The following is a 26,993-nucleotide window of genomic DNA, read 5'->3' on the forward strand; positions in this document are numbered from 1 at the left end:
ACCACAGCTGACACTAGTCACAATAGAAGGGCCCAAAGATTGACTGGACTTGTAGACTGAACTAGCCTCTTACTCTATAAGCAGTCCCTCCAAGACAGGTTCAAAATACATTGGCACAGCAGAATGAGAGGAGCTCGGTTGCCACTACCAATGCTATAACTGTTCTGTGAATAATCAGAGGTCTTCAGTCTCCAAGGCTGTAACTTTAAAACAAAACAATATACAATAAAACAATTCAGTGCTAGACTTTAATTTCCTGACAGATCGTGACAACAGCAAAGTTAACACCAAGCTACCCATTCTAGTTTCATGATACTTACTCGGACATGACCTTCGTATGCAGTTCCTATGCCTTTCTGTGGATCTATCCCCAGAGGGCCTTTAGTCTGTTCAGGAGGGATTGGGCACACTGCTGGGGCCTTGTCTGCACAGGTCACATGGCATGAGAATCCACATACTTATCAGGGGAGAAAAAAGGTAGTTAATGTTTCATATAAAAATCTCCTCTCTTTTGTAATGTAAAAGCTGTGGTAATAATACATGGAAAGCAGATTCTCCCTCTATTGAAGTGTACTCCATTGCCAATAACTAAATTATTTCAATAAAACTTGCTATACTGAAAGAGGGGAAAGTAAAGTTACTCATAGGAGCAGTAAATACATGGCTTTAAAAAGCCAGATTCTGATACGAATTCAAACTTCTTCAAAGTTCAGAATGCCCGGTTCCAACACTCTGGTTTGGAATATAAGGGAGAAAGAGGTGTCAGTTGTGAAGTTAGGATTGAAGCACTTGCAAACTTCAGATCTATTATTTTGGTGTAAAATTGGGGTTGAGTGTCAGCTTGCTTCTCATTTTCCCCAACGTCAGGCTGTTGTCAGCACACCTGACTACTACCATGTTTCCTTGCTGCCATTTTAAATCTAGAATAAATTACTAAACTGTCTTCAACTATCAACCATAATATTCTAAATACACCTCTACCTCGATATAACACTGTCCTCGAGAGCCAAAAAAATCTTACCGCGTTATAGGTGAAACTGTGTTATATCAAACTTGCTTTGATCCATCGGAGTGCGCAGCCCCTCCCCTCCTCCCCAGAGCGATGCTTTATCGTGTAATATCCGAATTCGTGTTATATCGGGTCATGCTATATTGGGGTAGAGGTGTAATTCTCACCATGTCATTTCCCCAGTTACACAGTTTACTGTAGAATCCCGTGTGTGAGATGCCCAGGATGCTTAGCCCCCACTGTTACAGGTTGCAAGATGAAGAACACAACATGTGAGTTAAACATTAGAATTATGGAATGCATTAATTCAACATCATAACACTGCTTGTGTAGTTTGCATAAAGACTCTAGGCACTTCAGCTCCCATTTACTCTTGTCACACTCACCTTCACAAGTGCAGCCCTGTCTTATTAAACCAACCATCAGAGATGTACATTGATTGCATTTTGTAGGGGTATTAAAAGATTTCACTACAAACTGGTGAGCCTTAGGCTGTGAAACAAATGGACACAGATGTTAATTTCTGGTAACATTTTTCACAAAGAACAATTATTTTTTCACAGACATACCATACATAAAAGAGCATACATGTGGTCTTGAAAGCTCAGCTTATGTTTATTAAAAACAAGAGCTGTGTACATGACTCCTGGGCTGAAAATTTACCTTGCAGCCCTTATCAGGTCTTAAAACAGCTCAATTTTTATGGATTGCTGCTATCACCCTCTGTAAACTAACTATTGAAACTTGGACCATGTCCCAGCATATGAGTTTGCAGCCACTGTTTAAAGGAAGGCTGTCAAGGTCAGTAGTCTATAAATTGTCCCCTGTTGCAATAGTATCCTGCAGAAGTTGCAGGCAAACATTTTTTTTTTTTTTTGGAAATGCTGGTCATAGAAGCTTTATGTTAAGGGAAATGGGCCTGAGCTGGAAGAGGGAAGTTATATGTGAGTGGGTCACTATAGTTTAAAATTCTGACTTAAATACTGGAATGGGAGATATAGTTCAGTTTTACAGAGCTAGTCAGGGGTGGTTTCATAACATCAATGGTAAAATATTTAAGGTAAGACAACATAAGGCTGATTTTGAAGGGAGTTCCCTTCTCCCGGACTCCTGGGAACATGCACTGTCTGAACCAATGTATATATTCCTTTCCTCCTCAGGGTGAACATGCTGCCAAAAAGATAGCAGAGACAAATGACTGTGTCTGTATGATGAGTCTGTTTTGATTCATAAAAGGTTCTCCATGATGCCCAGGAAGCTGCCTCACATATTTCCTAAAATATGGAGATATCCCTAGCTCATAGAACTGGAAGGAATCCTGAAAGGTCATTGAGTCCAGCCCCCTGCCTTCACTAGCAGGACCAAGTACTGATTTTGCCCCAGATCCCTAAGTGACCCCCTCAAGGACTGAACTCACAACCCTGGGTTTAGCAGGCCAATGCTCAAACCACTGAGCTATCCCTCCCCCTCCTGTAGATAGATTATTCCCACTCTGCCCAGGAAGAGAGTCTCCTTTAGAGGAGTAGATTGTGGTGGGAAAGGGAACAGAACGTTTTCCTACTGTACATTTCCCAAATGCAAAAATATCACCATCCATCTGTGTAATGTCTAGGATTTGAGAAAGGGGGACCTTTGTTGAATATTTTTTGATGGCTAGGAATATTATAGTTTAGCTAGCTGTTTAAGATATTTGCCAATTAAAGACTCTGACTGCATCCATCTTTATGACACAGCCTGTTTGGTTCATGTGCAGAGAGTTTTCTGACTACAGACTGAAACTGATGAGAAAATAAGTCCCATTTTAGAAAGCTTGTGGCTGAGCCTAATGTAAGATGACCCTTTAGGCAGCTCCAAGGACAGAAGACCACTTATTATTTAGTGCAGTGATGAACTGCTCACAAAAACAGGCTAATTTTCCAGGAAAAAAATCTTGTTTCACAAGATTTCACAGGTTCAAAAAGGTTTTACTAAGAAACTTAAAACTGGCACTTGAATACAGGAATGAAGTAACAGTCTCCTAGCAGGAGCTTTGGTAAATCTTGTTGCTATATTGTGGTTACCTCTGTTTCCCATCTGTGTATAAAATGCTGACATAGCCACTGGAGGAAACATGCATTTCTTTTCTCTAATATTTCCATATGGGTAAACTTCTATCAACCATTTCAGAAATACAGCTAACAGAGATAGGGTAACATTTTCAAATGGGACTTAGGACCCTAAGTCATTCAGCCACTTTTGAAAATTTTACCCTGCGAGTCTTTCCTTTCAAAACTGTCCACACAAACTCTTCTATCCTTGCTTGAATACATGAAACTATTCAGCCAAGGGTGAAATTAATTCCACTGGCTGGCATAAAGTCCAGATAGAGTCTCTGTGCAAGTGGAGTGCAGGAAAGTTGGAGAACTGGAATTCATTCTCTCAATCAGAGTCAGAGTGGGGGCTGACTGTGCCACCGTGTGCTGGTTCCAAAAGATACTGAGATTCCTGGATCTGCATAGTCAAATCCGTATCTCCTCCACTCTCAGCTTGCTCAAATAAGGAACTTCTATGTTGGGCCTACATTGGTCAGTGAAGTCAGTTTCATAGCATGCAGGGGGTATCTAAGCACCCCTGCACAGCTGTTCAGTCAACAACCCCCCAGCACAGTCCCTATGCAGTGGTTAAGTGGTAGGGAGCTTCTTGAACTATCATTCCTTACCAGTAGTGAATTTTATCCCCAAATCTTCATCTCTAAGTCACTTCCAGCAGAAGCTGAAAGCTTCTCATGCTGAGTGCCAAAGACACAGAAAGGGAGAATCTTCCCCTCAATTCTCTCTGTCATTTATTTTCCTCCATTATCTTCTAGCTCCATAATTTCCCTCTGTTCTTTTTAAATGGCCCAACTTGGCACTTTTGCTGTGACCAGATATGCAGCGCAAACGATCAACTCCATGTACTCTTGCATTAGGCAATCAACTCCAATCTTCTGCATCTTGTTGTCCAGGGATTGGGGCCTTGAGTCTCCCAAACAGCAAGGAGTTTAATTTATCACAAACCACCTAGGCAACTCTAAGAAAAAAATTCTGATAAACAAGTTTCCTGAAGCCACTGTTTAGGAATGAAATGTGTCCCCCTTCGATACAGAATTTTTGAAGGTGTGACTGAGTACCTTTGGTGCAGAGAGTCCTGATCCAATATATGCTGTCCTCATGGCTGGTGTATGAACCGAGCGTGGAGGATGATCTGTAACCTGAACACAACAACCCCACAAAAAAGTAATGAGAGGCATTATTATCAAAAGATGCTTGACTAAAACAAGAAAGGCCAAAAAAACCAACAGAAAAGCAACCAAAATGGGGGACACGGACTAATATAGGAAAAAAATCAGCAAAAATAAATCCTAAGACTCACAGCAGAAAATATCAAGAAAATGGTCTGCTACGTTAATAAAGAAAAGATTCATTCATTTAGTGTGGTTTAAAACTGCCTGGTCTGTACTGAAAGAATCAGTCCTAATTTCCAACTTTAAATTTCCCCCTTCAAAAATCTACATTCTAACAAGGAGATACAGGCCACATTATTATAGTTATTTAATATTTTGCCCTAATATGGTTGCGAAAGTGATTCAGAATGAGTCATTAAACAAGACTACAGTATAATGTAATTTTTAGCACAGACTTTTTAAATATATACCATGACTAAAGAGGAGTTATTAAAAGAGACAGTATGCACTGAACAATTCATTCCCTGCGTACTCCCCAATCAGATGTATCCCGGTGAAATTTAACTTGCTCTAAAGTGGAAATTCCCTGCGGTGCAGAGAACTCATGTTTAAAGGCTTAAAATGGTGCATAGTCCTTGCATGGGGCCCTCTGCATTTGATTGAATTTCAGCCTAAACAGAAGGACAAACTCTGTTTGCAGCAGTCATTTCTGTACAGAACAAACTCTTAGTTTGTAAGTAAAACATCAAAGCATCAGCACTGAGATTACCTCAATTGGTTCAATGTCACTAGCTGTGGAAGGAGACCTAGATCTTGAATGAAGGTGAGACTTGATATCTTCATCCCGTGAAGGAGTATTAGACAATGTAAAGTTCTCAACTGAATCAATCTATGGAAACATGACAGGGAAAAACAATTTAAAAAATCACTTTTAATAATTCACTGTTCTTCTCAAACTTCAGCTGCACTATTCACATACTTAAAGAAAAGTATGTCCCTAAGCATTTGCAAGTTCAGGACCTTAACTAGTTCTTGATGAGGCTGACTATGCAGCCCTTTCAAAGGCGAAATTAGGATATTTTCAAACACTACTCTTTTTGGTCCTACTCCTATAATGGGATTTGCTCGTGTGGGCCCTACACATTTGAAATCCAATTTACAGCAGTGGGATGCTGCACAGATACAGGGAATCCGAGTACAGGACAGGGGCTCTAAATGGAAAGAAGAGCTGAATGTATAAAATTGGAAAATCATCTGAAAAGGAAAATGCAACTTTTCTAAAGAAACACGTTTTAGACAAAGATGGATGAAAAGTTTGCAATAAAGTACATTCTAGAATATTTCCCTTCTGATGATTCTTCAGGTTCTAATTATTCACAGTATTTTGAAAGACAATACAACACATTTGTCTGTTACGGCAAACACTTCTAAATTATATGAAAAAAATCCTTTGCCAAGTACATTTAGTAACTTACTACAAAATTGCTAAATACTATGTTTAACAATCAGAGGAAAAAGACAGAGCAAACTACAAATTTCCTTTGCTAGGGAAACCACTGTTTCTACAGAAATGGCTGTTTTTTGAGGACATAGGTCTATATCATTTGAACTGCAGGAAAGTAAAGCCATCCTGAGTATAGATGCAGCTAGTGCAGGGGGGCTTTTTTATCCTTAATATTGTATGAGCTACTGACACTCAATCCTAACTGAGCTACCAAGGTTTTCTAAGGAGATGATTCTACTGCCACAGGGCACAGAGGCAAGACTACATCTCTCTATTGTGTAGTATTGGACCTTAGTCAATTTACCTGAAAATCCTGGACAGAAGCAAGTCCTCACTGAAAAATGAAGGTTACTGACCAGTACTCAGAGTTAGTCAAGATGGTACTGCATATTCACACTTACGGGTACTGCACCACCTTGAAGTCCTTGCAGTAGAACCATCTTCTAGCAGTGTCAGCTAGAGCGTTCTTGTGCCACCTAGGATGAGGCTATGTCAGGGGCTGAGTGCCCTCCCCACCTCAGTTTCTTCCACTGCAAAGCCAGAGACCTGGAAAACAAGGTCTCTGACAAAGAGGGGAAGGCAGGTGGCAAGTGTGAATATGCAGAGCCATTTCAAAGAACTCTGATTACTGGTAAGTAACCTTCATTTCTTCTTCGAGTGGTTCTGCATATTCTCACTTATGGGACAGACTAATAAGCAGTGCTGAAACAAGCCTGCAGGCAGGAACAGAGGCCTACTTGAATTGAGACTGAAGCACTCTCTTGCCAAATCCTATGTCGGCCCTAGAAACCAAGTCCAGAGCATTGTGCTTGGTGAAAGTATGCACCAAAATCCCAGGTTGCAGCTCTGTAGATTTTAACAACTGGCCCCTGCCTAAGACAGGTGAAGAACGTAGCCACAGCTCTAGTGGAATGCACTTGAAATGCAGCAGGTATGGGGACTTTTGCTTTTGTATAGCATTCAGCAGTGTATTGTTTAATCCACCGAGAAATAGTCTGGGAAGAAACCATATGTCTCATGTGGCTTTTGGCATAAGGCACAAACAATCTGAAAGATTTATGAAAACTTTTAGTCCTCTCCAGATAATAGGTGAGGGCCCTTCTGGCATCCAAAGCACATATGACAGATTCTCCTTTATCAGAGTGCGGCTTAGGGGGAAACAACTGGCATTGTCTGACTGATGTGAAAAATCAGACACCACCTTATGTAAAAATCTGGGATCAGATCTGAGAACAACCCTGTCCTTAGGGAAACAAGAGAAGGGTGCATCAGCTACAAGGCATTCAATTCACATACTCTCCTGACTGACATGATAGCTATAATAAAAGCTGTTATTTAAGTACTGTATATTAAGTATTCCAGAACACAAAGCCGATATAGGAGTCAGAATCTCTCTTCATCTATGCTTGAAATCTGGACCACTTTAGTTGGTAACGGTTTCTCGTAGATTGTTTTCTAGTTAACTAGTATGTCCTGCACAGGTGGAGAACACGAGTGCTCAAGAGCAGACTGAGTCGAAGTCAGATCGCTCACACTATTTCACTCTGGTGAAGAGTCTGTGGCTCTGGATGAAAGATCCTATGTCCTGCTGGGATAGGAGCTCTGGGGATAGTGGCAGATGCATGAAAACTCAGCCACACAGTTGAGATCAGTCAACCACTGATGACATGGCCTACCCGGGCCAATCAGTATCATCCTTGCCCTGTCCTGACATACTATCCTTACTACCTTCTGGATCAATGGAAAGTGTATGCAGGGGGTGGAGGGAAGTGGACCTTCCCCAGTGTAGAAGGAAGGCATCTGACAAAAACTGACTGTCCCAGCATGCTCTGGAACAGAAGAGGTGACATGTTTTGTTGTCTGGTTGCAAACAGGTCTATGTCTGGTTGACCACAGCTGGAAAATAGTCTCAACCAATTGATCCTTTAGGGACCATTTGTGCACTGGGGAGTTGTCTCTGCTGAGATGATCCGCAAGTACATTGTTTTCCCCTGCTGGATGCAGAGACACAGGATAAATGTTGTGACACATACACAAATTTTACAGACTTATCTTTGAACACAGAAAATCAGAATGAGCACCCGCTGGCTTGTTGACGTAATTCATTGCTGATGTATTTCCTCTAACCACTTACACAACCTTCTCCTGCAGGTGATGGAGGAATGATTTGAGAGCCAGAGGAACAGCTCTTAATTCCAATACATTGATGTGCAGAGTTTTCTCCTGACCAGACCAGTACCCTCGACTGACACATGTCAGAGACAACTATCTCTCGGTCTCTCTTCTGGAACCAGGGCAGTGGTGTCTAACCATATGGTCCTTGGTTTGGCCATGTGCAGCCTCAGAGGCTTTTCTGAGGGGGCCTCAGGAATTGGATCTGATCCCAGTCAGGGGTGCAGCTTCTTGGAACACTTCAGTTCTTTGCTGGTGGGAGCAACGGGCTAAGACTAGCCTTTTTGACTCTGGACCAGAGGGTGACTTGGAACTACAGGGTCTGGCCTTGAGGGCTTCCTCCTTGAGAAGGAGCTGCAGGTGAGCCTCCCCATACTGTTGGGCTCTGAGAGAAGAGGCCTTCAGATTGAACAATCAGAAGGTGAATATCCTTGTGCCAGGCACCTGAGGCACAAAGCGTGGTCGTCGGGTGCTCGGAAGACAGCTGAACAGGAAAGCCACCTTTTAAAACCTGCCTTTTTCTGCTTCTTCAGTTCTGCCATAACACGGAACTGAAAAAGAATCACTAACTGATTAAACTAATAGCTAACACTATCTATCTAAGAAGAAAGATGCTCTGGCTCTGAAGAAACCAGAGCAGGTCACATCTATTTGTGGCATGCAGTTGGAAGGAACTGAGGTGATGAGGGTGGCCCACCCCCTATACAGCCTTGCCCTCAGGGGGCATGATGCTGAGGGAGGGGAGGCGCAAGAGCTTTCTAGCTGACACTGCTAGAAAATGGTTCTACCTCAAGGCATCACAAGGTTGTGCAGTACCCTTAAGTGGGAATATGCAGAGCCACTCGAAGAACAAGATGTGTCCACTGAGTTGAACTTTCCTGTATAAATATATTTTTAAAAAATAGACTGACTAAGTAGCTGCTTTTCTCTCTGTTAGCAACTAAACTACTATAAATAATGGGGAGACCAAGGATGTTTGCAATAGGCTAGATTGATGACTGTCTTTTCTACAGAAATGTTATCAAACATCACAATATTCCCATCTTTCCACCAAATAATGCCTTGCTAGGTCAGTTGGGAATGGCCACCCTGGTAATCAAAAAAATAACTGCCCAGCAACAATATGAAAACTATAAACACCCCAGTGATGGCTTTTCTCCATTGTTATTGATGGAGTACCACAAACTACATAACCCTTCAGGAAACATGTTACATTTCCAAACTGCCCTTCTTGAACATGCATAAATGGTCCTTTCCATCTAAAAATATATTCACAGTAGTGAACAGGTGTAATTGTAGAATTTTTTAAAAACTAGTATGAGGGACTGTTCTGGTTTGTAATTTTTACAAATGCTTCAAACTGTTTTAGAGAACTATTGGTGGAGAATGTTCTTCATCTTAAAAAAAACCCTCAAGATGGATAAAGGTTTCTGCCAGTTATGATGCATGCATTCTCTTTCCACAGTGAAAAGTAAAAATTCCTACTTACCAATATACCTGTTCGCTACACGTAGAAAATATGTTTCAAGCATTATGGCAATAATTAGCAGTAAGCAAACTTTTTTGTGCTCAGATTTACCAGGTGCAAATTATAACTCCAAATCTTCACTAATGTCAGAAACTAACGATGCCTTTAAGTAATAATATCCCCAACCATATGACAGTGGTGCTATAGGCATTTTAAATTATTTTGCAAAATCCAAATATGAAATTGCTTGGGTCTCACTCAAAATCCCTACCACTGACATTTAAGAACAAAACAAAAACAAACAAAAAAACCCAACTATTAATTGTAGGAGAAATTTCTATAGCAAAAGACAGAAATGCCATCCTTCTTGTAGTTAAATTAGGAGATCTAATCTGGAATTTCATAAATATTTCAAAATATTCAGAAAAAAAGGAATATCTGCTGAAGAGATAAGGTTATCTTGCAACCTAATATTTGCATACAGAAGAACATCTTCAAGGTACATCCTTAAAAGATAAACCATTTGCCACCAATGTAGTAGAAGTTAAGAAACTTTTCTGGAAAGGTCTACATAATTTTGTATTTAGGACGTTATCTACTCTGTTAAAAGAAATGTTTATTACTGCACTTATGAAACTGAAAAATTAACTTATGGCCTGATCCAGCACTATGGAAAGTCAATTGGAGTTTTGCTATTAACTTTAATAGTGTAAACGCAGGGCCTTAGTTTGTTGGATGCTGCAGTATTTCCAAAGTTTAGTTCCAAACAAAGTGGATTTAGGGCTTGTCTATCTGATGCAGCAACGTGCACAGCAGGAGGGTATATTCTAAAGCACAACAACGTATTGTGCACTAACTGGCCTGCATAGAACCTGTGGGTACAAACTAAAAGTTCCCTCTTGTGCTGAAACAGTACTAAGTTAAAATACACTAGGGAACTTTTAGTGCATACCAGAAGGGTCCACATGGGCCTGTTACTGCAATATAAAATTCACGCTCTTGTAGTGTATATTGCCACATCGTGTAGACAAGCTCTTAGTAATGTCTAGGTCCTAAACTGGCCACATTAAAATTCTTCAAATTAGCCCATAAGCACTATTAACTATTAGATTATCTAAAGCATGTGTTGTATCACCCAACTGCGCAGCCCTTAATCACGCAAGCAGTCTTGATGACTTCCACAGGATTACACACGTTTAAGGGTTGCAGGACAGAGCCCGCAGGCCCCAATTCTGCAAAGTATTTAAGTATGTATTTAAATCCATCCATATCCAACAAAGCACTTAAGTACATGCTGAACTGAGATGGACTTCTGAATCAGAGCCATAGTGCTTAAATAGTAGATATGGTACACTGTAAACGGTATTGTACACTGTAAAATACAATAACCTGCGTTTTTAACTGCAGCTAACATATTATTAATAAATTTATTATTAATTATTAAAATTGTTAAAGAGAGAAAAATCATTAGCCTAATCACTGAATATTAATATAGGTGGTTTTTCCAATATTCTATGTCATATATAATCACAAAGTGGTGAAAGTTCAGGACAGACATATTCCTCTTTGTAAGGTAATGCACCTATCCCAAACACATTGTGACAATACTTTGATATGATACAATCATGTTTGTTATATAAATGTTCAGATGTTTATAAATCCACCAAAGACTTTAGATCAGGAGTGGGCAAACTTTTTGGCCTGAGGGCTGCATCAGGTTTCCAAAATTATATAGAGGGCCGATTAGCGGAGGCTGTGCCTCCCCAAACAGCCAGCTGTGGCCCAGCCCCATCCCCTATCCGACCCCTCCTACTTCTTGCCCCCTGACGGCCCCACTGGGACTCCTGCCCCATCCAACCCCCCCCCCCCGTTCCCTGTCCCTGACAACCCCCGGAACCCCTGTCCCTGACTGTCCCCTGCCGCCCCATCCAACCCCTCCTCTCATTCCTGACTGCCCTCTGGAGACCAGTGCCCCATCCAACCCCCCTTCCCTGTCCCCTGACCGCCCCCGGAACCCCAGCCCCTGACTGCCCCCCGCTGCCCCATCCAAGCCCCCCTCTCCTTCCTGACTGCCCCCTGGGAACCCCAGCCCCTATTCAACCCCCCTGTTCCCCACCCCTGCCCCGACCCCTATCCACGTCCCTGCACCCCGACCACCACCCCGAACTCCCCTGCCTTCTATCCCACCCCCCTTGCCCCCTTACCATGCTGCCTGGATCACCGGTGGCACTACAGCTGCTCCGCCCAGAGCATCAGGACAGGCAGCTGCACCGCCCGGCTGGAGCCAGCCACACCACCGCACAGCACAGAGCACCGGGTCAGGCCCCAGCTCTGCAGCAGCGCTGCCCCAGGAACTTGCAGTCCCACTGCCCAGAGCATTGCGCCAGTGGCGGAGCGAGCTGTGGCTGTAGGGGAGGGGGAACAGCAGGGGAGGGGTTGGGGGCGAGCCTTCTGGGGCAGGAGCTCAGGGGCTGGGCAGGAAGGTCCCGCGGGCCGTAGTTTGCCCACTTCTGCTTTAGATGCACCTCCGAGGTTGAAGGTATTTAGCATCATATATTATCATGGATATGAGTTTCTGCTTCTACTAGTTACTACAATTTACTTAAATTACCTGCTTAGAATTCTATTTTTTTAAAAAAAGAAAACATCTCTGGGCCATGATAGTTCCAAAATATGCCCCTGACTGCCAAACTTCTGCTTTCTATGAGAAATTCCTGTAAAATACCTCCCAAGCTCTTGCAATGGAAGCAAAGAGGCTCTCATTTGAATCCTGCTCATCCACCTGTGTTGCTATCTGATCAGTTTTCACAATGAGCTTTAGTGACTTTCCCTTTTGTATCAAAAAAGAATAAAACCCAAAGCACCATCTTCAGTTACTGTGGTATTCTGGTCACAGAAATATTACCAAACAAAACATTCCTAAAGCTTTGAACTCATAGCTTTAAAACAACAAATAGCACAGCAGCAGCAGCAGCAGCGGTAACAGCAGCACAAGACATGCAGTAAGATAAATACACAAGCCATAAATAGTCAACATAGGACAGTCTACATTAAACAAAGGCATAAATACACCACAGGCAAAAATAAAGGGCCACACAGAGTAAGACAGCATCTTACACGTCTGCCTTTGTTAGCTGGAATACAGGAAGGAGAGCGCTTCAACAAAGAAAGGAGGAAAATGCGTTACAAAACTCAAAACAAGGGCACACACGCTAGCTCAGAATTTGTCACTATGTTAATAGACAAACAGTAGACATGCACAAATATATTTTAAAAATAAATATTTCTAAGACAAATATTTTGTACATATTTTGGGGATGTTACTCATAAGGGGGAACAACACGAGGAAAAAACATAGGAAAGAAAGTTATTTCAAATCCTGTAACTTTGCAGCAGACAATAATGCTCTCCAGTGTACACTACATTAGACCACATATGCATGACTTCCACAATAAATACCTTTATCATCAGTAAAAGATGGATAGTTTCTTCTCTTGAAGGCCCAACGTGTTCAGTTTAAAATACCATTAAGAACCATAATTCTTCAAAACCTAAGGAATTATCAATGTGTGGGTGCAGCCAGGGTTCTCACTACAGAATGCGGCAAAGAGCTATTAAGTAATTAACTATGAAAGTTGTGGATTCAGTTCATACAGTGGAGACTTATGAGGGCCAGATTCAATGTTCCATGTGTGGTAGTCCAACTGAAGCCAAAGGGTATTTTAAGCAAGGATTGATAGAAGGATAGGACCTGAAACAGCAGCTTCAGTCACTCAGGAGGCAGACACGTTTCATTTACAATTATTTAAGAATGAAAAAAATATCTGTTCCAATAAGTAGGGCAAATGTTTGCTAGGGCCACGGTAGGTTCCACTTAATATGAAATATAAAAATGATCACAATCATTACCCTTAAAATATAACCCAAGTTGCTATTTCATATGGGGAGGGGCATAGTGAATCATCAGCACAGTGAGATGTTTCTCTTCCTCCTGAAGCATCTGCAGGCTCCAGTCATAGGCAGCTGGAGCGCAGACATCTATTTTTATTTTTCTCCCACAGAACTAGGGAAATTATAGTCTTCCTAGTTCATACAATTAGAATAAACTACAATCATTCATAGTTTGCTATAAACATTTCAATCATTTGGATGGCAGAGATTCAAGCAGAGCTCTGCCCTTGTATGTAAATAGATAATTTTAAAGCATATATTTAGTGAGTCAAATTCTGAAGTGATTTACACCCATGAAATTACATGGTCTTCAGTGGGCTTGCAAAGGGTGTAAAATGGATGTAAAATTTAGCTCAGTATCTTGCTCTCTAAACTGTTACCAGCATTTTAGGGGGAGCACGGGGTTACTGTGTGCATAGGGAGGAAATGACAGGCCATTAGCAATATCCACTGCTGGTCCTACTCAAGAGAACACCCCATGCAATATTGCAGCAACTGCAATCTCCTGAGGAACTCTAGCTAGCAGTCTTGATTGGGTAGGGGGTGATGGCAGGTGAAAGGTCTTTGGTTTTGGAACTCACACTCCTTCTTAGTTTGACAGGATCTACATTTGATTCCCTTCAAGTCATGCTACAAAATCCTGCCATTGTTCTTCCAAGTTATTATTGTCAATCAGGGAGACTGAGTGGGGGATGGAGGCCATGTCTAGCGTGATAGTGGTATTTTTTAAGACTCCTATTTTACTTTTTAAAGTTCTGATTAATATACTGAGATAAAACTTGTTTAATAGGCCTAGATCATGGAACTGAGCTACCTATGAATAATATATAGATATTTTTATATTTTCTGTTTAATCTTTGTAATTCAGAGATAATGTCTTAAGGGTGTTACTTGATAAATTAGATCGTGATCAATTAAATGAAAAATAGCATATTTACCTTGTGCAAATTCAAATGTCCCTCTCCAAATATATATTAACAACATCAAAACAGTTATTTAATGTATGACCCTTTTGTTGGTGCTCCTTTCCCACAGCAACCTCTATGCTATCCTCATTCATTATTCACTCACTGTAGGCAATGGAATATGAAGAGGTACCTGCTACATTCAACAGCACAAGAGGTTGGTTCTATCTGGGCATAACTGGAATGTTCAACTTCAGCAGCAATTAGTAGTTTATCATATGCATTAAAAATTAACTAGAGGGGCTAATAAAAGAGATGGTTGGAAAATGTTATGTTCATTCTATGGTGAAATCTGTTTCCATTCCAAATTAGAATGAAAAACCACAATTTCCTGCAGAACAAAAATTCTGAAAATTTTTGATTCAGAATCATCAAGATGTTTAGTTACAATAATATTGAAATATTAAATATAAATATAACATTAATGTCAATATTTTAATATAAAAGTTGAAATGATAAAGTTAAAATGAAAAATTGCAACATTATCAAAATGAAACAAGAAAGTAAAAAAAAAAATGTTTTTTCAACTTTTTCCCACTGAAAATTTTGTCAAAATCTGCATGTTCCGGCAAAATATTTAAATTCTGACAAAACTGCATTTTTTGATGGAAAACTGTTCCCCTAAATTTTTTTTTACTAGCTCTAGCTAATAACTAGTTGGTATACAGGATAATAGCAGGTGAAATTAAGTAAATATATCTCACTTGTCTGCGATGGCTTCTATCCTCACTTGGAAAGATGGTGACTTCTTTATGCGTCTTTGCAGAGTGAGAAAGTACTCTATCTCTATGTCATCTATGTTATCCTCTGTCCCGCCTAACCACTGTTCCAAACTGTTCTCTTGTCTACTGTAGATTGAGATGAGAGAACTTCCCATTGAACTCAGCCTGAAGACCCAATGATGAATGTCTCATGTTTTGTATGTTAAGCATTAAAATGTTAACTCCTTTCAACTTTAACAATATATACAGACCAGATATCTAGAGACCTGCCAAGAACTGCAAGATCAGCATTAGGAGAACGTTAAATCTTGGTGGACCAATCAAGACCATCTTCTAAGGCAGTGGTCACCAACCGGTAGATCATGATCAACTGGTCTATCCTGGAGCCTCTGCCAGTCGATCGTGATCTCCGGTCACTAAAAGTCTGGCGACACAGTGAGGCTATGGCACACTCCCTGCCTGCCCAGGCCCCACACTGCTCCCGGAAGTGTCTGGCATGTCTCTGCGGCCCCTGGGAGTGGAGGGGGGTCAGGCAGCTCCACGTGCTGCTGCTGCTCCCGTCTCCCCAGCACCACCCCCCAAGCTCCCGTTGGCCACAGTTCCCAGCCAATGGGAGCTGCGGAGTCAGCACTGGGGGGGCAGGGGCAGGGGCAGCAGCAGTGCGTGGAGCCACCTGCCCTCCCCTCCCGGGGCCACAGAGTCAGGCTAGCTGTTTCCAGGAGCGGTGTGGGACCAGGGCAGGCAGGAAGCCTGCCTTAGGTCTGCTGCGCCACCGACCGGGAGCCGCCTGTGGTAAGCGCCTACTGGCTAGAGCCTGAACCTCGCACCCCCTCCTGCACCCCACCCTCCCCTTCCAGAGCCCACACCCCTTATCCCCTCCTGCACCTCAACACCCTGCCCTAGGCTCAGCCCAGAGCCCCCTCCCACACTCCAAACCCCTCAGTCCCAGCCCAGAGCCTGCACCCACTCCCTCACCACAGTCACCACAGTGAAAATGAGCGAGGGTGGGGAAGAATGAGCGACAGAGGGAGGGGGAAATGGAGTGAGCAGGGTGGGGCCTCGGGGAAGGGGCGGGGTAGATCCTGGGTTGATCTTAAAGTCAAAAAGTGATCTTGTGCGTAAAAAGATTGGAGACCACTGCTCTAAGGCAAGTTAGCCAACAGTGGAACACATACAAACTGTACTCATTTGACAGTTGACCCTGCACATGCCACAAGATCAACAGCTTGGCATTATGCAGAGTTGTTATAATGTTACAGCTGTGATGTGAACCAATGGATAACACACCCAAGACTTTGCCAGAATTATGCTGGAACTATTGTAAATGATTATTTTTTCTGAAAGATGCATAACATACCTTTTCACCTGCATAGGGGAAATAATACATTTGATTTGGTTGCAGTATTTGTGAAAAATATGCAGTCTCTGCTTTAACAAATATTATTTTTTATGTATTGATGCCTTTCAGCGCTAAGTTTACAAGCCCAGCAGCAGATCTTCGTTCTCCTTCCTAAATTGGTCTAGGTCCCCTCTACAAAGGTAGGCTATATTAACTGCTCTCCCAAATTACTCTTCTAAAATGTTTTGAAGAGGGAGTGGTGTGTGTTTTAAAAGATCATGTTTCTCAGTCTATATTAAAGAGCAGGTGAGCTGGGCAACCTTTTCATAATGCTCTCCCACCAAGTAGAATGCTTCTTTAACCCGAACATAGAAACATAAACAGTCAGGATAAAAGTTATCATGACAAAGACTGCTTTGGTGTCTCTAGGCATAAGGATATTTCTAAGACGTCAGAAAAGCAATCTTTCTGGTTTGGATAATGATGATACAGACTACGGTCTAATACTTCTAATGTGGTACCACAAACATACACTCACACAGTATGTGCTCCAACCATAGGAATAAACCATATACACAAGAAGAACTATTTCTAAGAATTTTTGTTGTGAAAAGGGTATTATCAGGATAAGATTATACATTACATCCTCTTTCTTTCAACATTCTTGATGGACTCCCATTTTCAATTTTATAACGGTGTTTTTACAACACAATTAATTATACGGCATTTTAATGCAGCTGAGACCATAACCTTATATCAAACAGTGTTATAATTTAGAGTTCTATAAAGAGGGCAAAAGCTTCCTATTTTGACACAACACTTCTAAGTATTTAAATCTACTAGCCTACTACTTGGGTCTGGAAAACAAATAATGCAGTCAATTTACAGCTTTTAAAATGATTTGCTAGCTAAGTTTGCCACCAACTAGTGTACATATTTCAATGTTTTCCTACATTAAAAACATAAATTCCAAATGACAACAAAAACAAATTTCTATACTCATTCTGGTTATGGTGAAATTTGACACAATTACCTACCCAATCAATTTTAATAGAAAGACCATTCACTAAAAATGCAAAATCTATTATTTATTTGAGAAAACTAAAAAAAGAAACTTCAGAAGTCATCCGGACAGAGAAAAAAATCTTCAGCAAAGTGACTAAAAACAGTTAGTGAAAATGGGTATAATATGCAACAACATAATGAAATGAATTATATAACACCACAGATGATTTCAGAACGGTTGTCAGAGGACTGAGAGTAGGTGACAATTTAGTAGATTACCTCTGACAAATTGACAAAACTTACAGCACCCTCCCAAAATACAAAAGCATTTTGCAAAGCATAATGCAATACCTGCATTAAAGAAAGAAATATATTTCTTCAAACTGTGTATCTATATAGTATCTATCTATCTATCAAGGATATAGATATATTAGTGCAGTAGAATTCTGTGCTCTCAGATGCACTTGAAATCATACAATTCTTAAATTGACTGCATTATGTTTGAATTTTCCAGATCAATCAATCAATTTCTTTTTTTATTGAGGGATTTACTGGTTTGAAGGTCAAAGACTTACATCATCCATAAAATCAATCAATGAGGATGAAGAAGAAGAAGAAAAGGAATCCTATTTAACGAACACAGCAGTAAAGAAACAGAAAAAAATGGATGAAGAGAACTATTCTGTAAAAATAAATAATGATACAGTGTTGCAAAAACAATTAAAGAAAAACGGTAAATGACTTTAATGCCAAGTCACAATTACATCAGTTAAAGTTGTGGAGTCTTTGTTAATTGCCTTTTGGTTTCTTAGACAATTAATCCATAATCCATCCATAAAAAAAGCAGACTAATGCTTTTTCTATCCTTCACTCAATAAAAACATTTCCAAATTCTGACAGAATTTTTGTATTAAAACCAACATCTGATAAATCATTAAAAGCAAATTAAATATGATCAACAGATGTGGAGAATTCATCAGAATGCAACGACTTTAGAAAATAGTGAATATGCATTAAAGAGGAGAGTAAAATTTTCAAAAATGTAACAATAATTATTTTCGTCCTTAAATTGTAGGGGTCAAATTCTGCTGTATTAAAGATAATCATGTGCATCTTCTGTTGACAGCTGTGGGAGCCACGAACACATTCTAGAATAGGACTTGATCTTAAGGGTAGCATGGTGGCCTAACTGAAGTCAGTGGGAATTTGGTCATTGATTTAAATAGAGCTAGGATTTAAGCCCTAATAGTTTATAGAAATTTTACATTGTTTACTTTAGATAAATAAGAGAAGGTGTGAAATATACGTTTCCATTTTACGTTTTCTCCTCCAGTTTTTCTATTTACCAGGACTTTGATCTAAAAATTGCAAAGGAATTGAACAGTTTTACTTTAGTTTTACTCTGATTTTCTTGGACACATGCATGGTACCACTGATCTCAATGGTAGTGAGAATATCCAAAGGCAGTATTTAGCCTTTGGTTTACAAATTCCTATAAAAATGAATGGAGGATATGTAATCTGTGTTAGCTAAGTATTTTTTTTACAATGAAAGGCCATTTTAACTTCATCTTTCTTTTAGACTCTCACATTTCACCATACATGACCTTTGAAGAGAATGGACCATGATTACAACTATTCAAGAACAGGAAGAAGGCATAGTAAATCAAACAATTATCATAAATTATTATTGTAACCTAAAATGATGTTCAAAATGTAGAAGGACAATGGGATTAAAAGACAGTATTAACTCCTAAGCAAGTATGCACACAACCTGCATGACAGCAAGAATAAAACATTTCCATGATTGCCAAAGACATTCAAATGGCTGCACACTTACTTCAAATTGATCCAGAGCAGAGGTAGGAGCATTCAAAAATGCCAAGAAAGAATTCTGTGAGTCTTGGTGCTTTACACCTAGAAAACAGCAGCAAGTTTTTTAAGCTACAGAAAAATGACTGTTTCATGGAGGCCCTTTGTCTTGCTGAATCTGGTTATAGGTGAATCATCTAAAATGTATTATGGACTGTCATGTCTGGTCTGCTACTCAGTACGAAAGAAGGTACCTTTTTAACACACATGTAGAGAGTATACAGCCTATGGTTAAATGTTCATTTCCCCAGATGTGTGTAATGCCAAGATGATACATTAGATATACTGCATATATGTATACAGGCTGTGTAATACACAGATATCTAATGTGTATGCGTCCCTTTACAATATGTTAATACTGATTCACATACATGCATGTAACGTGGCTCATTTCACACCTTGTGTCAGTCGGATTTCTATATTCCAGGAGAGGTGCACCCCTGCGGGGGGGTGGAGGGGGAAGAGAAATGGGGTGCAGGTGGCCTTTGCGCTGCTGCCCTTCTCTAGAAATTCTGCCAGGAAAAGGCAGCTTAAACTTGTGGGTGAGGTTCCAAGGGAGATATGCCAGTGTTGACGGTACCCCACGCCCAGTCAGCACCACCCACTTTTAAGTATTTGAGGACAGTTGAGCACCTAGTGTAGGTGTTGCAGATGCTTTATAAATGCAGTTCTACTCCTGGCGTTCTTTTCACCAGGAGGAGTCTACACCCTATGAAGATACAGGGACTGGCACAACCTAGAGGTGAATCAAGCCCAGTATGTCTGATGTTTCTTCTTGACATTATTCAGGTCCTCGTAATAAGCTCTAACAGAAATAAGATGACCACAGAGTATGCCTGAATTGCTGTTTCCCCAAAAGATTTGTCATTACATCTGAGCTTCTCTTCTAAAATGCTGTGTGTGTGTGTGTGTGTGTGTGTGTGTGTGTGTGTGTGTGTGTGTGTGTGTGTGTGTGTAAGAGAGATCTGTTACATTACAGTTCCTTCTCTAACTAGGTCTTTTGTACTGGTGACCCCTTTCAAATAGCAAGCCTCTGAGTGCGACCCCCCTTATAAATTAAAAACACTTTTTTATATATTTAACACCATTATAAATGCTGGATGCAAAGCGGGGCTTGGGGTGGAGGCTGACAGCTCGTGACCCCCCATGTAATAACCTCGCGACCCCCAGTTTGAGAACCCCTGAACTAGGATGTCATCCTGTCCACTCCATATCTATCTCACAATGAAAAATTAAATGTTATAAGGAGGACTTTTCCTTCTAAAATATCAAATACACATTACTTCTCTATCAAAACTCCATAACCCAGACTGAATGTATTTCTCAAAGGAGTTGTCATTCTATAGAATCAGTTTTTCCCTGTGTTATTTTCTCACCCTCCCAGGTTTCAGAATATACCTATCAAGTGCACAGGATGAATCTGCTAATCTAAATTACCCCTTTTTGGAAAACAGTACTCAGGCACAGTGAGTTAATCTGCCACTATCACACAAAATGAATGCACTTGAATCCTCTGCAATGTTTATCTTTTAGTTATCAACATACTTCTACTTACAAGAGACAGTCAAATTAAAATATAATAAACAAACTGGATTAAAGAGTGTTTCTCAGTAGTTAAATATTTAAACAGTCCACATACAATGTTATAAATTTGCTTCTGGCGAAAGGATACTAATTACTTCTGACATTTTTTTTTAATCCAGTAAGTTTTCAAAGTAAGTTTTACAATCTTTTCAGAAATAGAATTAAACTCTTATCTCTATTAACACAAAAATGTAACATTGGTGGAAAACACCAGATTTGGTAAACTATTAATTATAAATTCTTGTTTATGACTAAATACTGCAAGGCAGACTTGTTCAGCAGATTGATAATTTGTTTTTTGGGAGCATAGTACTTGTGTACTCTTCATGAAGCTATAAATTGAAGGATAAACATATGGAAAAGAAGCATCAACAAGGACAAGTTTTCAAAAGCAATAAGCTAGCCCCAAATTCCCATTTTGCATCTCCATAAATATCAAGATTATATTTATTCTGAATATCAGTGTGAAGCATCAAGATGAGCAAGTATCAGTACTATAAATAATTTCCTTTTACCAGCTAATCAGCACCTAATCTGAATATTGTGAAGTACTCTTGGGCTGTCATAACTGTCACGCTGCACTCAGAGGCCTATCTACACTAGGTGAAAAGGAGTGGTAGCAGACAACTGTTTGGAATGCCTTGAGATTGCAAACCCTATAAAATGCTTGAATCTAAGCATAACAGTTGTCCCACAAATTTTTGAGTTTTGAGAAAGTTTTGTGTTCTAACAACTAGTTGCTGCACCTAAGAAAATGACACAAGATCTTTAATTTGTGTCTGCCTGAAACAGTGCAATCTGCAATTGTTTCTTTCAGCCTGGATGGTAAGACACAAATGTTATAGCCAGGTCAGCTGATTCTCCTAACTCCATCTCTCAATTACTCCTGGGGTAATTCTGCGCTACTGCGTGTGCACATATTTAATAAGCCCCACAGATTTCTAATTTTTCACGCAGAAAAAGCTTCTGCCAAAATGTTGATGCAGTTCTGACTTTTGCCCACCAGAGGGCGCTAAGGCAATAGAACAAAGTTGCAACTCCCCCCAAGGAGGGAAGAGAGCTGCCTTCCCAGCTGTCACGCCAGGTCAGGAGACAAGGGCTCATAAGGGCTAGTGGGGGAGGACAGACTGGGGCAGAGGCTGAATGGGAGTGGAGGTACAGGGCCACGGGAGGTGAAGAGACACAGGGGGAAGGGAGACAGAGCTACATAGGGACAGGGGGGTGGCTGGGTGTGGACACAGACACACATGGGGACAGGGGAAGATGTGCCTGACTGAATGGGAGAGGCTAGGGGCCAGCCAGGGTCTGCATGGGGGAAGCTCCCTAAAAATCCCTCTTGCCTCCCCTCTTCCCCCGCACAACAACCTGTTCCTTATTTTTTCCCATCCATACCCAACAACCCTCCAAGTTCACACCCAGGCTCCTTCCCAGAAATTTACTTCCCTCTCCCTCAGCTCCTCTGTTACTCGACTCCCCCCAGGCCTTTGCTCTGCTTCTGAGGGGCATGGGAAATACGTTCTGTATTGTAGTTTAAATGAATTATTACTCAGAGTTCTGTATTAATATGCCAAGTAAGGAATCTGTCAAAAAAGATTTCCTGAATCTTTTTTGTTGTCTGTATTGTTACAGACATACTTGCTGACAGGTATTTTGAAATAAATGACCAAAAATAATTGAAACTGGTGTGATTATATTGTGTTATTTTGACAAATAAAATATGCAGAATTTTAAAATATTGTGTGCAGAATGTTTAATTTTTTGTTGCCAAATTTTTGGCACAGAATTCCACCAGGAGTAGAGTCTCAATGCTCCAGCTTGTATTTGGAAATTACCCAAGAGAGTCTGCTCCCAGCAACACTGGTTCAATCACAGTAAGGCAAAAACTAGTAAATCGATTCTGTCCATGGCTGTATTGCTATGTGTAAGCAGTAATCTGCTGCAGGAAAAACCACCATTAAATGTTATCAATGCCCCTGCTATTATTTCTTCTCTTAGTGTAGATGTAGCCAGATAATTCAGAAATGAAGAGTACCGACTGACTATACTGAAGTGTAAAAACCCTTATCTACCAAAGAAAAAATGTTTATTGAATATTCTGTACTACTAAGGGTTATATAGTGGTCAATTCTATATACAAGTTGAAGTAAAACTAATTTAGTTCAAATCAAAATGACTCTCATGCTTCAAGTGCACCAAGAAAATTCCAGAATATTATATAACAGATTCACACATAATTGCTGTGGGTACATTTTACCGTGCAATAGCTGTATTAACATTTTAGATGTCAGAATCTCTCAGCATCATGGTTCTTGCATTTATACCGCAAGATGACACTCTTAATTGATAAGATGTACCCACTACTGTGCAGTATGTTCTCATTTATTTTGACACCAGTTGCCATACCCTTTTCTGATCTAAGGTCTTCTGTCTCCTTTTTCAGTTTTTCAATTTCTGACAACAGTTCCAAGTTCTTCTTTTCTGACTCTTGAAGTTTACTTTAAAAAAAAAAGAAAGAAAAACAAAGAAACAAAAAATACAATTATTGAGAGCCAGCACTGCAAATTCTCCCTTTTTTGGTCCATCTTTGCATGTTATTTGGACTACTGTTTGGTTAAAATCAATGCTAGCCAAGTTGCGTTGTCAAACAAAGCATGATGTCATCAAATGAAAGGCTGAGTGCAGAATTCTGTTATGACTTGTTTAGTATGGGACCTTGGAAAAAGGAGTGAATAATTGGCTTTGTTTACCCTTTAGGTTGACCCATGCCTCTAATTTATGAACAACTGTGTGAACCCATGCCCTGGGAATGAGAAGAAAAAACCACATTTAAAAATAAACATAAAACAGATCATTTCATTTGCTAATTCATTAAGTTGGTGCTGCTCAGAGACTGTACATTGAAAGTTTTTTCTGTTCAGTTATTAACAAAGGAGACCATAAAAACATTTTGGTAAAATAATGCTCAGCTTAGTTTTCTCCTTACGAATTCTCTGATTCGCAATCAAATAAATATTATTACTATACAATTCTACAATACTTTTCATCCAACGAGCTCTAAGCACTTTTCAAATGCTAGTTATTCCTCTATCTTAAGGGTTTCACACTGCTGCTTTTTAAGATAGGTAAGCTGAGGCTCAGAAAAATTGATTAGTCCCAAAACACACAATGAGTCAGTAATAGAGTCAAGCATGGAAATCCGAAGCTCTGCTCCCCAATTCTAGTCACTCGATTGCACTGCTTAAACATTCAAGGACCTTTTTCTTCTATGAACAGGTTGATCGAAAACATGAAGAGGTCCAATTTCAACTTGATGTGCACGTTTTTACTCCTTAACTGTCGTATGTGTTACTGGGAACTGAGTGGCTAAATGCCTTGTACAGTGAGTTGAAGGTATACACTCATACCCATCACACACATTAAAAATAAATTTTGCCACAAATCATCACATGACTTCTCATCTCCAACCTCCCTATCAGATCCAGCTAAGGCAGAAAATCATCACTTCTCTCTCATTTTGTGATTCACACGTCAGTTCTTTATTCCATTCCCCACTACTGCTCCTTTCCATGTCTTATGTCTACTGTTTAAGTGCCTAGATACTGTACTACAGTGACAGGCATATTATGGTATAAATGCTTTATACAGAGACTTCAACAGACAGGTTCATGCACATGTCTAATCTCCTTGTTTAGAGAAAAGGAATTCAAAGGCTTCTAAAAGTTACCAGTATGATACCTTTAAAACACACCACAGGGCATTTTTTCCAGTAGGACAGCCCAGGAAACTGAAGTCTGCTACTTTCCAACAGAATAGGGGCAGCATGGATAGTGGCAGTGCACATTTCTCTTACAATGAGCTCAGTCCTGAGTTGGAGGGATCACTTTTAGGGATAAAAAAAGCTGTTCAGCCCTCATGCTTGCTCTGTCTTTAACCTCTCTGCTCAGGCTACCAACAAAGGAAATAATCAGTACCAATTTCAGTGGTGGCTGTTGTGATGTGAGTGTTTGAACTGGACTCATGCCACCAAATTTATTTTCACAGGCTGCCAAGAAACCTTCTATGGTACCAGCACTTGGTAACTTCTAACCTTGGCTGGATTACAACTGATGACCTACAAGTGAAATGCCCCATTATTCCCAATTACTAATCCTCTGCTTTGGCCAGTTCCCCATATCAAATAAATTTTGAAATTGAAGTGAAGCAGGGATCAGTGAAGCAGGGAGGAAAAGAATTCTTAAATCTCAATAGGCAGGCTTTATTCCTGTACAAATCAACATGCAAAAATTGATTTTGTCCATCCAATCCAATAAACTTGTCAATGGAGTAGAAAGGAATATATGTTTTGAGATAGACAAACAACAATTGCCTGTTACTCAGCCCCAAAGTTGTAAAATGTTTGTGGGAGAAATTATTTGATGTATGAAAAAGTGCCATCTGAAAGTCTAGAGAGAGAGCTCCAGTTTTTCATAGGACCTTTTCAGTTACTCACAGAATACAAAAGAATACGGTCTTGTTTTTAGGTACAGCTATAAGAAACGAACATACCATTCATTATCAGATTTTGACAGACAAGATATTTAACACTTATAACTAAATGTTCTCTCCCCAAAAGGTCTTTGGCAAGCTACCATAGTGAAGTTCCATCAGAACTATTCAGTCTCACCATTCTGTAGAGATGCTGGAAGCTTTAACTTTATTTAACTCATCTTGAATGGCCTGTTTGGCTCGGATTTCTGCATCAAGGGCTGACTGCAATTCCAGCCTTGCTGACATATCCAGTTTAGCAAAGCGGCGCATCTTCCAGGGCATGTCCTATTAAAAACAAAACAAACAACCCAGAGAGAATGCAATTAATTATTAATTATTATTATTATTATTATTAGTAGTAGTAGTAGTAGTAGTAGTAGTAGTTGTCCTCAGCCTATTATGTTCTTTATGTGAGAGCTCATCAGTTCAAAAAGGATTTTGGAAAGTCCCCGAATACATCATCTCTTTTTTCTCAAGTTCTAAAAGAGGAAGATGACTGCCCCATGCTTTCATATTCTCACAACTTTGTGAACCATAGTCATTTACATGCATGGATTCGAATGGCAACTATGATAAGACTCACAGAAGGAAATGGCTCCTTCAAAGAGAATACTTTCCATGATGTGACAGTGCGGATCTTTCTCACCTCTGCAGTTTTATGCAAACATCTTTTCAATACATTAATACAAGATTGTCTGTAACCATCTAAACAAAATTACATATAAAATCCCATTATAGAAGAGGTGCCATTCTATTAATTGACAACAATTAAATTGTGGTGGTCACTTAAGAGGAAAGAAAAGTCCCTAAACTTGCAAGATGTCATGAGACAGCCTCTTTAGATCAATTAATACTGAATGCAAATTATTATTATTTTTTTTTTACAAACTGTTTTTTGGTATGTTAAGTGTGATCCTTACGGTTGCTCTTGCACCCAAACTGGAGTTCCGCAGAGCCTCTAGTTCTTCTGTCATTTTAGAGGCCAAGGCTTGTAGATACCCTCGAGCATCCTTTTCATCACTCACCCTAAGCGCAAAAAAAAAAAAAAAATTAAATTAAATGAAGGAACTATTAATTTAAAATAAACAAGGCAACCTCACTAATTGTAAAGGCTAAACCTTTTGCTACTTTGCACAGTTAAATTATACAGTATGTGCTACAAAGACAAAATGAAGATAAAGAAACCAAATATCAAAACTTAAGAAAGCAAATAATAAATATCTGTCATGACCAGCATCATCTGACCAAAATATAGATCGTAACAACGAAATGTAGCAGTTTATTTTTAGATAGCAAGTTAAAAATTAAATATGCTACCTCAAATTAACAGTTAGATCATCCAAGCAACATCAGGCTTAAAAGTTGTCTTTCTAATCCTTCTAAGATGTTATCATAACTGATTGCATTAGTGACATCAGACTCTTCCCCCAGTTCCTATTTAATAACTGTTTCTTACAGTAGTTTATTAAACAGCCTAAGTGAGATGAGAGCATCTTATTCCCTGAATTTGCCTTCCATAAAGACATGCCTTCTGGTTCTGATCATGTCAACAAGAGTCTCCAAATTTCCTGCTCTTTGAAGATAAGATCTTCACTGCATCTTCCAAAAGACAAGGTTGTATTTCAGACTCCACTCTCCACAGCCAGGTGAATCAAATTCTGTATCATCAAAGCC

General features: G+C 39.9%; 1 protein-coding gene and 1 long non-coding RNA gene across 8 annotated transcripts in view; one reads left to right on the top strand and one right to left on the bottom strand.

The window, feature by feature from the left end:
• CDC42BPA (CDC42 binding protein kinase alpha) overlaps nucleotides 1-26,993 on the bottom strand; it is a 339,222-nt gene that overhangs the window by 44,335 nt on the left and 267,894 nt on the right. For all 7 annotated transcript variants that reach the window (XM_054023831.1, XM_054023829.1, XM_054023836.1 and 4 more), the window contains exons 18-25: nucleotides 26,240-26,345; nucleotides 25,456-25,604; nucleotides 23,196-23,287; nucleotides 19,177-19,253; nucleotides 4,981-5,100; nucleotides 4,158-4,238; nucleotides 1,396-1,501; nucleotides 321-457 (exon numbers count right to left, since the gene is read on the bottom strand). In XM_054023831.1, the coding sequence (XP_053879806.1) occupies nucleotides 321-457; nucleotides 1,396-1,501; nucleotides 4,158-4,238; nucleotides 4,981-5,100; nucleotides 19,177-19,253; nucleotides 23,196-23,287; nucleotides 25,456-25,604; nucleotides 26,240-26,345 (868 nt within the window). The remainder of the gene's footprint in view (nucleotides 1-320; nucleotides 458-1,395; nucleotides 1,502-4,157; nucleotides 4,239-4,980; nucleotides 5,101-19,176; nucleotides 19,254-23,195; nucleotides 23,288-25,455; nucleotides 25,605-26,239; nucleotides 26,346-26,993) is intronic.
• On the top strand, nucleotides 16,137-19,156 carry LOC128834764 (uncharacterized). Its single transcript, XR_008444482.1, has 3 exons — nucleotides 16,137-16,532; nucleotides 17,882-18,070; nucleotides 18,919-19,156. It is a non-coding gene; the product is annotated as an uncharacterized LOC128834764 (long non-coding RNA).

This window comes from Malaclemys terrapin, chromosome 3, assembly GCF_027887155.1.
Source record: "Malaclemys terrapin pileata isolate rMalTer1 chromosome 3, rMalTer1.hap1, whole genome shotgun sequence".
Lineage (NCBI taxonomy): Eukaryota > Metazoa > Chordata > Testudines > Emydidae > Malaclemys > Malaclemys terrapin.